General features: G+C 29.9%; 3 protein-coding genes across 5 annotated transcripts in view; 2 read left to right on the top strand and 1 right to left on the bottom strand.

Moving 5' to 3' along the window:
* Positions 1–818: 818 nt before the first annotated feature.
* On the top strand, positions 819–2,047 carry LOC130448670 (U6 snRNA-associated Sm-like protein LSm5). The gene is made up of 3 exons (XM_056786134.1): positions 819–948; positions 1,003–1,199; positions 1,785–2,047. The coding sequence occupies exons 1-3, from the start codon at positions 906–908 to the stop codon at positions 1,812–1,814; spliced, it is 270 nt and encodes an 89-aa protein (XP_056642112.1). The 5' UTR covers positions 819–905; the 3' UTR covers positions 1,815–2,047.
* Positions 2,048–2,755: 708 nt separating this feature from the next.
* On the bottom strand, positions 2,756–11,831 carry LOC130448669 (PR domain zinc finger protein 5-like). The gene is made up of 5 exons (XM_056786133.1): positions 11,677–11,831; positions 10,950–11,004; positions 9,975–10,288; positions 7,475–7,972; positions 2,756–6,370 (listed from the first exon to the last, which is right to left on the bottom strand). Exons 2-5 carry the CDS (start codon positions 10,993–10,995, stop codon positions 6,068–6,070), a joined length of 1,161 nt encoding a protein of 386 aa, XP_056642111.1. The 5' UTR covers positions 10,996–11,004; positions 11,677–11,831; the 3' UTR covers positions 2,756–6,067.
* A 787-nt stretch (positions 11,832–12,618) lies between these two features.
* The window catches only part of LOC130448668 (kalirin), a 393,432-nt gene continuing 388,651 nt past the window's right edge, over positions 12,619–17,399 (top strand). The window contains exon 1 of one of the 3 annotated variants that reach the window (XR_008910360.1): positions 12,619–12,816. The gene's annotated coding sequence lies outside the window, so the exon portion shown is untranslated. The remainder of the gene's footprint in view (positions 12,817–17,399) is intronic. The other 2 variants (XM_056786130.1, XM_056786132.1) reach the window with 2 other exon arrangements.

Raw genomic sequence — 17,399 nt, 5'->3', positions numbered from 1 at the left:
TATAACAAATAAAATTGCTAAAAAAAGTAATGTATTAGGACGTACGTCACAAAACTTGAGTTGCTGGTCTAAGTTAACTATTTATAAAACTATCATTGCTCCACAATTTTTATTTTTGTTCCACATTGTTATTTTTGATGAATAATACCCAGATAGATATTTTACAGAAAAAACAAAATAAGGCATTACGTATGATTTTGAACTGTGACAGATATGCTAGAATAACTGATATGCTAAAAACAACAAATCTTTTAAGTGTAAGGCAAATTATAACTTATAATACTATGATATTTATTTACAAGATGTTGAATGATTTAGTACCTAAACACCTACTACAAAACTGTAAATTTGTAAGAGATATACATAAATATGATACACGGTCACAAAATAATTTTTATATAAATAGGGTATCTACTAATTTCAGCCAGAATAGCTTATTTTACAAAGGTTTAAAGCAATACAATAAACTGCCTGAAAGCGTCAGGCATTCGGGTAGTCTATCGCAGTTCAAGAATTTGTGCAAAACATTTATAAGAGAGAATATTGTTATATAAGTGGTAGCTATTTATCTGGAAGTACTGTATTTGATTTATTTATCTTCTTTCTGTGTGAATATGGAATTTTGTATATGTATATGTTCTAGCCAAGTGCTATTAATAAAGATTATTATTATTATTATTTTCCAAAATACTTCTACGCGCTCTTTTGTAAACATAAGAGAAGATATTGATGTGATGCGAGGCTATTTAATTTCTGGAAACGAAAGTTGCATAAATTATTCAAATGAAAATTGGCGTCATAAATGTCCATCACCCATCACTTGTCACAAGTCACAACTGTCAATAATTAACACAATTTTTCTGTACATTCAAATTTTGTAAAAAATAAAATTTATTCTATTCAAAATGAGTACTATGCCGGTTACAACTTCAACACTGTTACCATTAGGTAAAAACCAGGTATTTTCAAAATAAACTGCATATCTAAATTTGGTGATTTTAGAATTGGTTGACAAATGTATAGGATCAAGAATTCATATAATTATGAAAAATGACAAAGAAATCGTTGGAACTCTATTAGGATTTGATGATTTTGTTAATATGTTATTAGATGATGTTACAGAGTATGAAAATACACCGGAGGGAAGGCGAATAACGAAACTTGATGAAATATTACTTAACGGAAATAACATTACTATGGTAAGAAATTGCAATGAAACGTATTAAATAGCATAATATTTTGTCTCTCAAAATAACTATTTATCATTTTTATCGTATCTGTGATGACTTCTTGAGTAAAATAATCTTAACATTTTCTCAGAATTAAGTTTATATGTAATGTAATGCTGGAATTGAATATTGAGTGATACACTTAGCAATTCAGCCATTGTGTCCGGGCTCTATAAATGAAAATTCATAGGTTGGAGACTACTTTATGTATTAAGGGAAGGAATCTACATATACGTATTTCCTTGATTTAATATGTTCTCTTGTGCTCCTCAGGATGTTCCCCCTAGAGCTTTCTCCTCATCTTTGCATTTTGTGTGAAGCCATTTTCTTGAGGTGCTTTGCCATTATATCAATGACCAGTAATAAACACAATGATCAGCCTTGACTGATTTCTTTCAAATTGGGTGACTGTTTCTCAGTATCTTGGATTGTTCTTTGAAGAGGGTTTTGTTGTGCTTGTAATGTTACTGTAACCTTCACTTTCGTAATGGCATTTTGCATACCAATTGAGAAGAAAAGGTACAACTATGTATTAAAGATATTTATTTGTTGCAGCTTGTACCAGGTGGAGATATGCCAGAGTAATTAATGCAAAAGTGAATTAATTTCAAATATTTTTTATAAGAACAACTTCTAAAAATAAATAGATTTGTAAGCTATAAATCTTTGTTTCACTTACTTAAATGCAATTGAAAATTAAGTATTAGATCAATTGAGTCTCGATTAATGTCGAAAGATTTTTTCGTTTGAAAAATTGGGTTTATAGTTGATTATACTGTAATTTGTACTAAAACTAGGTTTATGCAAATAAAATACCACATATGTTGAGACAGTTTTGATTGTTATTTGTGTATTTTATAAACTAATATAAATATCTGAACTACTGAATCAGCAACATGAGAATTATGGTTTTTCTCGATAATAAACAGTTTGTGAAAACAACAGATAATATAAAATACTACACTGAAGAAAAGTTACAAAATACAAATGAATTACACAACATTTATCTCGAACTGAAGTCATACAATAATATAAAATAGGAGTACCTATATATAATAAATTAACTGCTGGTTCTAAGATTGATTATTTTATAAAAACAAAGCAATTTCCAGGTCTTCACCGCAATTGGAATTTGGAGATTTTTTCTTAGTTTGATACATTCTTCTTTGGTTATAGTTTGCCTGGAGTATTTTTGCCTGTTTCAGCTTTTATAGATTATTCCAGTAACTGATTTTTTCCTATCTACAATCTTCTCTATTATTTTGAAGCAGATTCCATAAAAGGATTTAGGTCCTACAAAGGTTTATCTGCAATAATATGGTCTATTATCTACTCCAGTGTGTCCTGAAACCCAATGGAAGGTAACTTTATTCTATTTGTCTGGCTCTTTAAACTTGTCCAGGCAACCCTAAACCAGCTTGGATCTTATGACATTGGAGTTTAGCACTTAAAAGCTATATGACAATTTGTGATAATTTTTTTATAAGTTGAACTGGACATTAGGAATAGAGGTAAATAAACAAATATTTATATAAACATTTTATTCCATATAAATTTGTATTTAAAACAATTCATACATCTCAAACTATAATAACAAACATTTGTACATTTTAAGCTTGGCCTTCATGCTGTAAAAATCATAATAGTGGTGATAATTCACATTTTTCACATATATTCTAACATAAATTAGAACAAATATTTAATATATACAAATTACACATATTATTTAACACCTTAGGCCCTCCTGGAATTTTAGAAAAATCGATTTTTATGTTTTCATTTTAAATGGACAAAAATTATGGTCAAAAAATTTTGCCAGGACAAATCTTTGAGTACTTGGTTTTTGAATTTTAGTAGATCTTCTGGTCCGCAGCAAGTTCCTTTTTGTGAACTATTGCAGATGTCATTGAAAATATTTATGTCCTGACTAGTCTTTGATGAGTTTAGACTCAATACTTCTGTGACCTCTCATTTTTTTCTATGAGTTATTATTGATTTGTTTTTACAATTAATGATAAAGTGGTGTACAGTGAGAAGAGAAGAAAAAAAGGTTGTTTTGCAACATCAACAGACCACATACATCTCGAAGAAGACCATTGAGAATCACCATGAGTAAAGAATTGAGTCAATCAATCGAACAACTATGAAATGTGCCTGGAGATAATCGTTCCCTGACTGGGTAAAAGAGGCAAGATGACTGCATGAAGATAATCTGGAATGCCAATTGTATGGTGCAGGCATTAAGATTAAAAGTATTGTAAAATTATTTATGATTTTCTACCACTCAAAACTTTAAACATGTTTATCTCAATATTGCATTTTTTATTGAAAAAAATTCCTTGACTTTCGAAGTACATAGTTTTTCTTTATCTTGCACAGTCAACTTGTTATTCACAATTATCTGACGATTTTTTTTTTGTTTTCACTTTTTTAGAAGTGTGCCATTTGGCCAAAAATCAATATATCGCAAAAATCCTACACACTTCTATAACAGATAATCAAAAAAGTTCATTGGCTCATTACGATTTAAAAAATTACAGGAGCTTCACAGCAGCCATTTTGAAATGAATACCTTCAAAAAAATTACTGTAAACAGTCACTGATATGTAGAATAAAATTATGTTACTGTTATCTCGATTTATTCTGTAGTATTTCTGAAAAAAAAGCTTCAAAAAACCTATTTTTTTGGTCTCTAGGGTGTTCTAAAGCATTAAAATGCAAAAATTGACAATAATAAAGAGACTTCAAAAATTTATTATTTCTGTAAAAATGTAATTCATCATTTCTGTGATCAGTTTGCTCTTGGTCCTCCATTGGTGGAGGCAAATCCTAAATGACCCAAAACACTCATCAGAATAGAAATCTTTTTGTCATGATGTGTTCTGCTGCAATAGTCTCTTCACAATTTATAATGTCTAACTAAATGAAAAATTAGCTTTTCAGCACCAATGATTTTTTACAACAGCCATGTTTAGATATGTTACATCCCATCGACAAAGATAGTTTCAATAATTAAATATAGTAGTGGAGGATGAATTACTATTTAAAAAAAGTTACATAATTGAAAAACTCTATAAATCCAGTACTTGAAAGAACGAATTACTTCATTAAACATAAGAAATACCAAATAAAAACAACAAACGTATTAACGAAAAATACAGATACCACATGTGAAATCTATGAAAATACAACATGTTGTCTAAACAATATTTAGTACATCATGAAAATCATAATTGCAAATTGAAATATTGTACCAATAAAACAATATCAAAACATGCAGCCCATAATTTTTTATATAATACTACTTTTATCAAAAATCTAAGTCGATGATATGACATTATATAATTTGGAAACTAGAAAAATGTAACAGAACTGACAAATACAATATTTGTAGTTATCCTCGGCTTACGTACACTTTCGAGTAAAAATGAAAGAATAACATCTTAAGTTTTTTTTGACTCAATTTTGTTGCCAGAAAGTGAGCTGTGGCTATTGTATTGATAGGAAAATGCTTCTCTAAAGAACAAGTGGCACAATATTCGATTTTTAGAGAATCAGGAATGCTTGAAGAGAGGGAAGGACACCAAAGGTCAGGATGTATTACTGATACAAATCAAGACTATTTTTTTCAACATTGGCGCTAAGACAAAGCTTTATTATGCCTATATGCTTCTTTAAAACTTTGTGTATTACTGTCAACAAGAAATATGCAAGGATACAATGAGGATAAGATTAAGATGTCTCCAAGTAAATTTCTGTTAACCTCCAGTACATCCAAGAACACTAATACAATTTTTTAGAGTTTATTTGGACTGGAGGTTGATTTTATATAATATTCCCGGATGAGTCTAGATTTTGCCTAGTTGGCAATTATTGATGTGTCCCAGTATATAGAAGAGATTAAAGGACTAGTACCGGTTGTAATTTACAAAAAATTGATTTTTTCATATTATTCGTATCCTTTTACTTTCAAAAAACGTGTTTTTTTTTGTAACCACAATTTTTTTTCAATTCTTTGTGCGTTTTATTTAATTTGTTATATTTTACCGAAATTTCAGAAAATCGTAAAAAAACTGAAAAAAAAACTTGCCATGAGATAAAAAGTGAAAAAAGTTAATATATTATTTTTAACAACCATGTGGTTTTCTTTTTCAACTTTTTAATCAAAGGTGGTCAATTACGATACCTTCCTCATTAAGAAGCTTTTTGATTTTTTTGTTTTATATTTACCAAATTCGAGATTATCTCAGCGCAGTGAGAGGCTATCACTTTCGCAGTCTCAACTTTAACGCCCTCTATAAAATAAAACGGGATGAAAAAATATTTAATTATGGGTAATTTTTTACCCTTATAACCGGTACTATTCCCTGTAAAGGACCGATCATAAAAAAGGTTATCCCAACGCTCGTAGGTACATTGTAGAAGCATTAGTTACGTTTCGGAGTATATTTCCTCTTCATTTATAACTATGTTAAGAGATACAAAATCAGTCAATTAAGAGCCTTTACATTAATCCAATGGAACCTACTTGGTATGGAATTGGTAGTTCCTCACCAGCTTTATTAAATTCGCCTCACAATATACACGAGGTATCTTGGATTCATTTAAATTATGAATAGACCAAACTGAAATTCAAAAACATTTATCATAACAAGCACAATACTTCTGACCATTTGTTATAAGAATCTACAATGATGAACAATATTTTTTTTGTAGATACAATAAGAATGCCATAATTTCATAAACACATTTTTGCATTCCCAACAAAAAAAATTATTCAAATATTTTAGTCGATCAGTTTTTTCATTTTTCTAATTTCCTATTAAAAATTAAATTAATTAATGTCTTTTCACTCTAATAACTTTTCGTTTCCCCAAATTTATACTTTCATTAACTGGGCCAATTACAAACACAGATTTAACGCACTTTTCAATTTTCTTTTCTACTTTCCTCTTACGAGTATGATCCATCCTTATATGAACAGCAATTTCTGAAATTTGAGCAAATGCTCTGTCACATTTACTACAGGCATATGGTAACACATCTATTTTCTGTCTATGAGTATTTTCGTGTTCTTGTAGATCCTCCACTGATGTGAAGTTTGATTTGCATTCTATACATAAAATAAGTTTATGGACTTTCTAAAATAAGTAAACAAACGTCAGAAAATGCAATAAAAGTAGTTACAAAGACTGTTTTTTATAATATTCATATGACCTACTTTTTAGAATGAGAATGGTTTTTGTAATATATACAGTAAGATCCCGCTTAAGGTGGGGGATGCGTTCCATCAAAGTAGAAAGTTATGTGATACAGCGCTAAACGAGGATATCTTAACATGTAAATGGTTAGGGTTAGGTTAGGGCAGTGGTTTCCAGCCTGTGCGGTGCACCCCTAGGGGAACGCGAGACTGTTGCAAGGGGGGCATGCAGCTTTCTGGAGTTCTGTGCCAACAGTCGAATGTCCAATGGTCAGGTTTCCTAGATGGAGCGGTTTGTGAATCCTATTATCTTCTTTTTTCCCCTTCTATTTAGCTATCCTTAGCTTGGCTCTGGATATTATGCAATACCTTCTGTTTGACCATATATAATAATATTAGGCTTCAATTCCTGGGTCCATAACATTTTTAACAATTTCATCAGTAGTAGCAATAGCAACCTCTATTCCAGTTCGCTACCACTTCATAGTGTTCATGTACCCAGAGAAGGATTATTTCAGTGACACAAATCCAGGAGAGTGCCTCGTTGCAGCTCATTTCTACTTTTGATTTTGTTTTTAAGCCTGCTTGGCTATCTGTGTAGATTGATGTGCTACTGTTTTTTCATAACAGTCTATCAACCTTCTGTATTGAAAAACATTCTGCTTGAAAAAAATTACATCCACTTTTCAGTCTGTACTACTGTATTGTTTCATTTTTTTTACCAAGCAATCTGTGAAGAGTTATTTCTTGATCCTTTGTCAAAGATTTTTCATTCCACTCTTCTCTTGTTTATCTTCATCCTTTTCTTTTATCCTAAAACTTATGGCTAATAAACTCTAAAATTAATCAGCAAACGCGATTGGGAAGACAATGGAACAGTTAAGTTTATTATTATTTATTGCGACGCTTTATGGAAACTTCACTGGTAAATTGTAATTAAGTACATTAAAGATTTAACATTTTTTTTCTATTTAAAGAGATATGAAAGTAAAGTAATGATAAGAATCTTATTACTACGTAAATTTAAAAATTATATTTGTATTACCTGGTAATGTTTGGTCAAACCACTTGGATACTGATGGCTAACTCTACATATTTCACAATCGTACAATACATCAAAATCTCCTTTATTGTGCACTTTCCTACGGTGCTCCGTTAGATGTTTTTGTCTGTCAAATCCAGAACCACAAATATCACAAGCCACTGCATGAGTAATATAATGATCTATCATATCATTTCTGTTTTCAAAGAAAAGTTCGCAAACCGGACAACACAGACCCTTAGTTGTAAACTTGGAATTTTTACATCTATATTGGGATACATAATTATAACCCAGATGCATGGTTTCGTAATGAGATTTTAAACAATTAAAACAACCATAACTTTGAGAACACACATCACATGTGAATTTATCTAATGCAGAGTCTTTTTTGGGCGAACAAAGAAGAAACTGTAACCTCCAATCTCTTTCCTCTTCTGACATAAGATCTCTTTTTACTTCTGAGTCTTCATCTTCTTTGTCTACTTGAAGAATTATTGTTTCCTAAAAAATGTATTTTATTACTACATACTAATGTCAATGTTAAGCTTCACTTGTTGGTGTCCTAAATTATATTTAAAATCATAATGAATCTATTATATGAACTAGCTATTATATAGATGATTCATCCGGATGACTCAATCTGATTTTTTTTTATTTTATTTTGTTGGTTGTAAATTGCTGATTCTAGTTTTGTGTTTACTATATTTTTTCTAGAACATAGAAATATCAATGTAAAATCACTAACGTAACTACAATCTAGTAGATTAAATTCAGATTTTTACAATTAAACTATTACACAAGATTCCCAGCAGCACCTCAGAATAAGGTTTACAAATGGGGAACCATATACTTTCATGCAAAAGCTCCCTGCCACACTGCTCGGTCTGTTAAATATTTTTTGACAAAAGAAAATATTCCTATGTTGTACTGAATACAATTTTTACACTACCACTACACCAACACTCACAAGTTTACCTTCAATCTCTGAAGACGATAACTTGGTTATCGAAACGCACATCAGACACTGTAATTGTGAGTGTTGGTGTAGTGGTAGTGTAAACAGTATGTTCGGTCTGAATATCACCAAAGGTTCCAGAAATTCCAACTTTATCCCTATGTTGGATTGACTGGGTGATATCCCAATATGAACCAGATTGACAATGTGTGGGAGCTGATGAAACAGTGCCATCTTGCATTGATAGCATGCAACTAAATATTGACTTTTACTTACATTCTTTTCACTTTTCTTTAAAACTTGCAATGCACCTAATAATTTGACCAGAGACTATACAATTTTTATAATCTGGCTGATTTATAAACATTGTGCAGTGCTTGTGTTATTTGTGCACTCTTTATATACTCAATATAGTGATAATTTGATTTATTTGGTAAATATTTTGCATATTTAATTTAATACAGTTGTTTTTATATCCCAATGAAATAATAATAAATATTTTACAAGATTGGTGCTGGATATAAATAAGAGAGTGAAGGGCTAATATTTTTAGTGGAATATTTTAATTAACCATTTTTGTATGCAATAGTTTATTTGAAAATATATACGAGGCTTGTCCATAAAGTTAGTTTCGCAACGAATTTTCATATTGAAAAATATGTTTATTGCCATTGAATAATACATGTTTGGAAAGACCAGACTACATCTTCTATCAGCTGTAGTTCAAATCTGCGCTGTAAAGGGAGTATGACACAGTATTCCATCCAAATCTATACGTCTGTCTTTGAATTCTGTGCACCATTTGTCCACATATTGCATACTTATATACTCATAAACCTCACACAGTTGGGAGTGAATGTCCACTAGAGGAGCGTTTTTTGCACCCAAAAAATGAATCACAGGAGTTGAAAGTTAGGGAGTCATGCTACAAGCCAATTTAGCCAAATCCCGCCAAATTTTTGGACCACCCTCGTATTTAAGATCAATTTTTGCCTCAACAACTCAATAGTTGCATGTATTGTTGGTTATTATTATAATTATTTGGAGAATAACTGTATCACTGTTAAATTTTTGCATTAGGTTGAAATTTTTTTGTAAAAATTTGTTATTTTGGGAACTATTTTAAGGGAAAAAGATAAATTTGAGTATTTTCATCTTATTCTCGTTAATAAAATATAAATTTTTCAATAATTTGTGATGGATTTCAAAAGTAGAATAAAATGTTTAAACAGCTAGATGGCACTAATTGATGCAGAACAACTAAAATTGCTTTGACCGTTAAAATATAGGTGATGTATCAAATATTTTCTTCAAACTTCTAACAGTAAATGAGTGACACACAATTTACTACCTCTACAGCAACATATAAATACACTGACTGACGCCTGTTTTAATAACTTAATTATTGTCTACAAGGGATTACCAACTGTTATATAATTGCTGAGCAGAAATGCAAATTCTTGATTTTTCTAAAAATAACTGTTGCTACTGTTTTTGGAATATTAATGGAATCACTTTATATTAATATAATTTATAACAACAACTTACAATTTCATTTTTATCTTCATTATCATCCATTTCAGTTATGTCAGAAGTGGTAAGATAGAATGGCATTAATGGCTGTATCAAAGTTGAATTATCTTCATTTGTTGGAACTCCCGATACATCTTGAATACTATTCGGCACATCAAATTGTTGAATGTAAACCTGAGTATATTCCTTATCGTTATATTGACCACTTTCTGATTCATCATAAACAAATTCAATGAGTGGTTCTAAGTGAGTAATGGCCTTGGTGTTGAAATCCAATTCACCACTTTGACTTTCTAGACCATGATATTCATGGGGTTTAACCTTATCATCTGATTAAAAATTAAATCATCAAATAATTATTATTTTTTATTATGGTGTGGTCCAAAATTATGTACATTAATTTCTAGAGCTAAAAGTATGTCTATAAACAATGGTATTTGTAATATAAACTGTTTGGCAGATGTTTGATGAAATGTGGTTCTCAATTTTTCCCTTGAATTAGGATAATTCATTCCATATCACAATCTAGCCTATCCCTATGAATAAAGGAAAGTTTTATTGTTGCAAAAATGTAACCATTACAGTAAAATCGACAAACAAAGATTGAATGAATCAAAAAGTGATATCAATTATTAAAAGAGCACTTTCATTTGAATAGGAAGTGTATGTAAACAAATTTTAGATTTCTTTGAATACTTCGGTAACTCCATTACTACTCTGTATTTATATAGGATAGAGTGGATAATATATTAAATGAACTATCCTAATGTCATGAAAACATTACCAAAAAACAAACTCTGTAATTAATATGGTTTGGAACCTAAATATGTGATAAAATTAGGTACTTAATTCAATTCCTTTAACAATTATTTCATTAATATTAAGTTTAAAAAATATGAACATAAAGCAGTACCCTTAGTTTTGAAAGTAATATCAATCCTAGAAATATGTACATAACTACATATCTCCTTTTACATCTTCAATACTAACCTCTACTATTACAACTTTCTCTAAGTTCCTCCAAGGAGTCAGACATTATTGGAACCTAAAAGCAATATCAATATTATTAGAACAATAATTCCTGAAGCCTACATTTGAAGACTGTCCTGCTCAAGTTTAGAGAATAGTCTGCCGTTAATTTAATGTCAATCCAACCAAGATTTACATTTGGAGAATCACAAATGAAAAAAATTTAAAGGTACTAGAATTATTCCATATAGAAACAGACCCACAAATAATATCATGTATAGGTGAGTGAAGATATTAAACCAAACTACAAAACAGATTCAGCATTTAAAAATTAGTAATCAAATTTCCAAATATGAAGTTAATTAGGAAAACATTTCAATTAGTATTATCAAGAAATTGTGTACATAGAATTCAAACAACTCGAATTAAATAAAATAAACATAAAATATTAAATTTCATCTGAGATAAATATCTGCGAGCTGAATGTCAAAGTTGTAATTTTCCAGATAACTATTTGCTAATTGTAATGTATAAAATAACAAACTTTGAACCGAATTTTTCTTTTTTCTTCTATTTACTTTGTCCGTTTCCAGTTTGATTTTTCAAATAATAACTAACATTCAATTAACTAATTTTGACTAAATTATAACCTATGACCTGTTAAAAAGTATGTAGTTGAATTTTTTTAAATACAAAGGAAAGACCGTGATAATGTATACATGCATATTCAATGCAATAACATACTTACCGTTTTTGTTAATATTTACTCAAATCAAAGAAAAGAAATAATCAGGAACCAACTACTTTGATTTCCATATTTTATTTAGAGTAATTTCTGTTTGAAAACGTCAAAATCGTAGCGACATGTTATCAAACAACTGTCAAAATTGTCAAAAGCACAGCGTCATTCTTATCTTCTTTACATGAAATTTTCACAAAACTAATCAAGGCTGCTCAGCCTTAGTCGTAGTGATATAAAATTTTGGAGGATTCATCTTTATTTATTTATTATTTTTAGCACATATAAGAGATTTTATTTGTACCAAAACTCAAAAATTAAAAATGAATACACCTTTACACCTTTGGAAAATAGCTCGTAATGAACAGATAAATAGAAATAGAGCCTATTGAAATTATGATCCGCCACGTGCTTTCTCTTCAAATGTCTCACATTCCTACCAACACTTTTTTGATTTTCTAAAAATTCTGCTCCTTCTAGTGGATTCATGATATTATGAGACTGTTCCAATTAATTCATCAAGAAAAACAACATATTTGGTTATGAATATTTACAGAATTTGGTTTGTAACTTCCGAATAAAATAACGCGGAAAAATAGGTCCAAAATATTTACAGAATTCAAGACTCATTGCCTACTTCATTGAATAAAGGTAGTCTTTAATAGCCTTAGCTTAAAATAGTCCAGGATCTATTCACTAAAACACTGACTGATGGTTCCAGAATCATACGAATCAAACATTTCTTAGTCACCTGTTTGTCGGATCCGGTGATAATGAGAAATATTTTTTGAATTTATCTGTACTTTTTGTATTTTCCTTCGACTCAAAATTAAAAATATTCTTGATTCGTAACTCCTTTAACTTTTAAGTTGATACGTTGCTGATAATTCTTCTTTTTTGTAAAAACCTAGAAATATAAACGGTCTTGTATTAAATGTCAATCGGTAATTCTGGTATGTCAAAGATCTAAGCGAAACGTCAGTAATTCATTAGCAGAAGCCAAGATGGGGACTGAGTTGTGTAGAGTTGTAGTTGGATGTTTTTGTATAGTGAATTATTCTCCATAAAAATGTATATGTGTCTAAAATTGTGACAATAACGTTTGTGAATAATTTTAATGGAATTTTTAAACCATTCTTGAACTTTGAGGTGAGTATTATTGTTTCGGCAATATATGAAATGAATAAAAGAATAAGGATCAACTTAAATGATGTTTATAAAATAAATACTTGACTTAATACATTGCTCTCTTTGGAAATCAACTCATTTTAACCATTTTGTATACTTAATAGCTTTGATACAAACAATTTGTGCACCATGTTTAATTCATATGAAGGTAGAAAATGTCTTTTGCTACAAAAATAGAACTCTATACATATTATTTTTTAACTTTATTTATCTTCAAACGAGATGTGCTTGAACCATATTTTATGAATTATTGAATCATGTCAATTTCTAAAAGTAGGTATACATCTTAAAAAATACCAATAAAAATTCATACTTTTGATAGTGTGGCAACAGATATTAATAATTCCTTAAAACTACTTTATTTCCTTCTTTTATTTCAATATTTTTCACAATGTTACACTCGCCATAAGCAAATTCCACTTTTCAAATTGTGCTTTAGAATTGTGTATGTTTGGATATTTAAATAATAAATAACAACAACATAACCTGATTAAAAAAACATCTTGTATGTCATTTGTCTATGTTATCACAAAATTATCTTTATACACATAATTTAGTAATTTTATTTTGGTTTTCCTATGATATTAGATTAAAAAAATAATTTAATAGTGTTGTCTTATAAATAACACAGGTTAAATACTTAGTAGAATAGTAACTTATTGCTCAATTTCTGTAGTGAAATGATTACCTACTTGAATTCGGAATTTCTTCTAAATGATACAAGATTCAATGATACTGACATGCTTATATTGAAATAATGGATAGCCAACTATAACCAAATTAAATATTTTATATGAATAAATACTATTAATTATTCAATAAAATATAGAAGATAAAGTAGATCCAGTTTTCAAAATAACTCATATTAAATAGTATCTTTGGGGTTTTTAAATTAATTTCATGTCTTGAAATTGATTGATGTTTGTCTATTATTAACAGTGCTTTAATTCAATAAGCAATATTTTATGAGATTGTTACATGGGGTTTCAAAAGAAAGTTCACATTAAAAAAAAACAATTTTAAGAGATGTTAGAAGTTTATTGAAAATATTTGGCATTCATTTAAACAAAAATTGCCTATAACGACTCGGTAGGTATTCTCTGTCATGACTGCCATTTGGTGACGGATATTTTCTTATCATTGTGCTAGAGTAGTCAGTTTGTTAGTATAAACTTTAGATTTGACATAATCCCACAGAAAAAAGTCCATGGGTGTTAAATCCGGACTGTGTGGAGGTCAATTTATATCACGTCTCTTAGGGATCTATTTACCAGGAAAAATTTCACGAACTTATGCTAGATATCTATTGGACGTTGCTCCGCTCTGCTGGAACCATGTTCTTTGGTTATAACCTTTAAAGTTTTGCAGTTCAAGCACGAAGAAGTGGTCTAACACCCAAACATAACGCTCCGAATTCACTGTAAGTTGCGTCCCCTTTCATCTTCAAAAAAGTGAAGCCTGTAATCCCTCGCGCTGACATCGCAGCCATACAGTCACTTTAGGCGGACGTAGGGGCTTTCTGATGTTTGTATTTTGGAATAGTTGCACTCCAGTAGTGCAATTTTACTTGTTACGTGTTCATTAAGATGAAAATGATCTTGATGTTGGTAAACGTGGAAGAGCGCCCAACCATCTGGTTAAGCTAAGTTAAGCCTCTGACCAGCATAATAAGGTGTGAATTATTGCAAGTCAGACTCGTCATGGACATCCCAAGTAACTTTGTCTACGTTTTCGATGGTTCTAAATGGCCTTGGTTTATCCAGTTTGTTCTAACTTCTCGATCCATTTTCCAAGAAGTCGAGCGCTTGACACATTATTTAAGTGACGAACATTGCAGAATTTTTTGTGAGCTATAGTCGTCGCTCGAATGATCGTTATAAAACTCACGCACGTACAACACACGGCCCGCTTCGTAGAAACGCTCCATAGCGATTAAATTCCCAATAGTCAGGTTACTAATGGACATATCCCGCTCCTCTGAGATCAGCTGCGTTCCACGCAATAAACAATACAAAGGTGAACTCTCTTTTGAGACACCTTGTATTTGCGTTGTACTAATTTAATTATTATAATAAATGACATCTGTTTTGAAAAACTATTGGTTTGATATCTACTGAATTTAAAAAAAATTAATTAAATTGTTTGTAGAGAATAATTAATTTGAATAGCGAGTTTGTAATAATATTAATAATCCTTATAGAATAATAGTTTTTAATCAAAATGATATAAATATTTTGAATCTCTAAAACGTGAAGTAAGAAATAAATAGAAAAATGTTTAATTAAAATTTGTAATATAATTGAAAATAAAACAAAATCGGAGCATACTTACAAAACATGTTTCAACATAACTACCATAAATTACCACTATGGAATATATTAAGCCCCATTGAATTCATATTATGTAGAATCAGAGATTTCATGTAAGACAGAAATGGCAGTAACAATCCTAAACCAGACTTAAAAGAAAGTTCATATTTGTAATATGCATGTTCTTTTTAATCAATATAATTATTTTCACTCCAAGTTATGTAGTGGTTGGTTAATTTAATGTAATTAATGGAATGGGAGAAGTCCTGTTTCATAAACCTATCTAGGTTCACTCAACAATGTGTTATTTTAATTAGTGTATTAGCACATATTTCAAATATAGTTATCCAAATAAAATAAATCAATTAATAAGATCTCTTGTTTGCATGACGATTGTTGGTACCTTGAGGAAATGTACCATGTATCATTTGTGGAAAGCATTCTTACAAAATATGATGTGTTAATTTTTTCGTTCAAGTTATATGTTTCAAATTTTTCACTTTCTTCATATCGAAGGCATATCCTCATTTATCCTTATTTATTTATTTAAATTTATTTTTTGGGGCATGTATAACAACTAGTTTATATTTCAAGTATTTTTTAACTTGAAAAAATAAAAAAAATGTCAATAAGAAAAAAAAACAGATTCACTAATCTACTTTTCAGCAGTAAATTCTGAAATACTAGCATTTTTAAGATGAAACATTTGATGGAAAGTTACAAAACTTTGTATTTTATCTACAAAATACTTTCACTCATATTTTTGAATAGCTTGGAACATTCTAGTATCTGTGCTGGCTTTAAAAAAGTTGCTGCTTCAGGCATCGTATTCAAAGCAGTTTTTGACTATGCTTGCAATGAGAAAGAGTTTCTTCCTCATCCCTTCAGAATTTGAAATAATCAGTATCCGCTAATCCTAATCAGATTATGTGCTTTCTGAAGTAGCGATGCTCTGTAAAGAAGCCAAAGAGGAGGTGTCTATTCCTGAGATCTAAATACATTTAAATGTAGCAGTATCGAAGCTCCCAAGGAACTTGTTTGACTGATACAGCCCAGGAACATTGTGCTTATCGTTCTATTTTTTCGTTTTTTTTATAAACTGTTTCCTTTAGGAGCATTTTCCTATATCACAAAAATGTTCTAGATTAATAAAACGGTCATTGTATTGATAACTGCTTCACTATTAGAATTAATTTCTATGGAAGGCTGTTCATAGCTTATTTTCAGGTTAATGTTCATGTATCTTTCACTTACAAATGATTTGCTTACCTGATGCTTGAAAAGGAGGCTGGTGATGATAAGTGTTTGGTACTAGCCTCAAAATCTCCTGTGCCAGCTAATGTGGCTATATTGAATCCAAATAAGTAAACAAAAATGTTCATGCTATTTGTGTTCAAATTTATCAGATGATAATTAGGCCGTTTATTTGTGTTTATAACTCTTTTTGATAAATTTTTCGTATTTAACACGATACACATACACCGGTATGCCTATGCGCAGGCTGACGTCACGCTGGAATCAAAATGTGAAGTATAATGTATGCTGTATACCTGTCATAAAATTTTATTTTGATTCTATGAGTAATGTTTGATGCAAAGACATGTCTATATATGTATTATTTATATGATTTACCATTTAAATTTCACGTTCTTAATTAGCAATAGATAAGATATTTATTTTTCTACCCGTTCCGTGAAATAAAGTGACTATTTAAAATATGATTAGCAAAATTAAGAAATTGTTCAATTTGATAATAATGTTTTTGATATATTATGGGTATATTTTATTTATTTCTTTGAGCGAATCATCTATCCGTAAGTAAACAATCTTTTAAACCTCGACATTTTGCATTATATGGAACTATTCTCTTTGGAATGATTGGAACCAACATGCGCTAAAATAAATAAAATATAAATAAGGGGTATATCGTATCTAAATATTTCCAACCAGACTGAAACCGTTTTTGTTAATAATTTTACAAAGGAATCGACAACAATATAAAACAAGTATAATTATTGGAAAAAAAATAGGAATTGTATGTGTTATTTTGTGATTTACGACATTCATTAACCACATTTTAAATTAATTTTATCCTCTCGACCACAGGGTCCTATCCACTGCTTCGCCAAGTATTTTTTAGAAAACCAAAGTATTTATTACTTGTTTCTTTTCGATTAGAGTTTTTGTGTGTAGCGACGACATGATGATCTCGTAATAGAAATTACAATTTTTTAA

This window comes from Diorhabda sublineata, chromosome 9, assembly GCF_026230105.1.
Source record: "Diorhabda sublineata isolate icDioSubl1.1 chromosome 9, icDioSubl1.1, whole genome shotgun sequence".
Taxonomy (NCBI): domain Eukaryota; kingdom Metazoa; phylum Arthropoda; class Insecta; order Coleoptera; family Chrysomelidae; genus Diorhabda; species Diorhabda sublineata.
This window is presented reverse-complemented; position numbering and strand designations above follow the sequence as displayed.

What these genes read in the sequence shown, in the direction of transcription:
- LOC130448670 (XM_056786134.1), top strand. Translation starts at nt 906, where the DNA reads ATGAGTACTATGCCGGTTACAACTTCAACACTGTTACCATTAG. An exon ending in TTCAACACTGTTACCATTAG is followed by an intron (nt 949 to 1,002) that starts GTAAAAACCAGG and finishes TGGTGATTTTAG; the next exon opens with AATTGGTTGACAAATGTATA. An exon ending in ACGGAAATAACATTACTATG is followed by an intron (nt 1,200 to 1,784) that starts GTAAGAAATTGC and finishes TATTTGTTGCAG; the next exon opens with CTTGTACCAGGTGGAGATAT.
- LOC130448669 (XM_056786133.1), bottom strand. Translation starts at nt 10,995, where the DNA reads ATGTCTGACTCCTTGGAGGAACTTAGAGAAAGTTGTAATAGTAGAG. An exon ending in AGAAAGTTGTAATAGTAGAG is followed by an intron (nt 10,289 to 10,949) that starts GTTAGTATTGAA and finishes ATTTTTAATCAG; the next exon opens with ATGATAAGGTTAAACCCCAT. An exon ending in GTTTGACCAAACATTACCAG is followed by an intron (nt 6,371 to 7,474) that starts GTAATACAAATA and finishes TACTTATTTTAG; the next exon opens with AAAGTCCATAAACTTATTTT.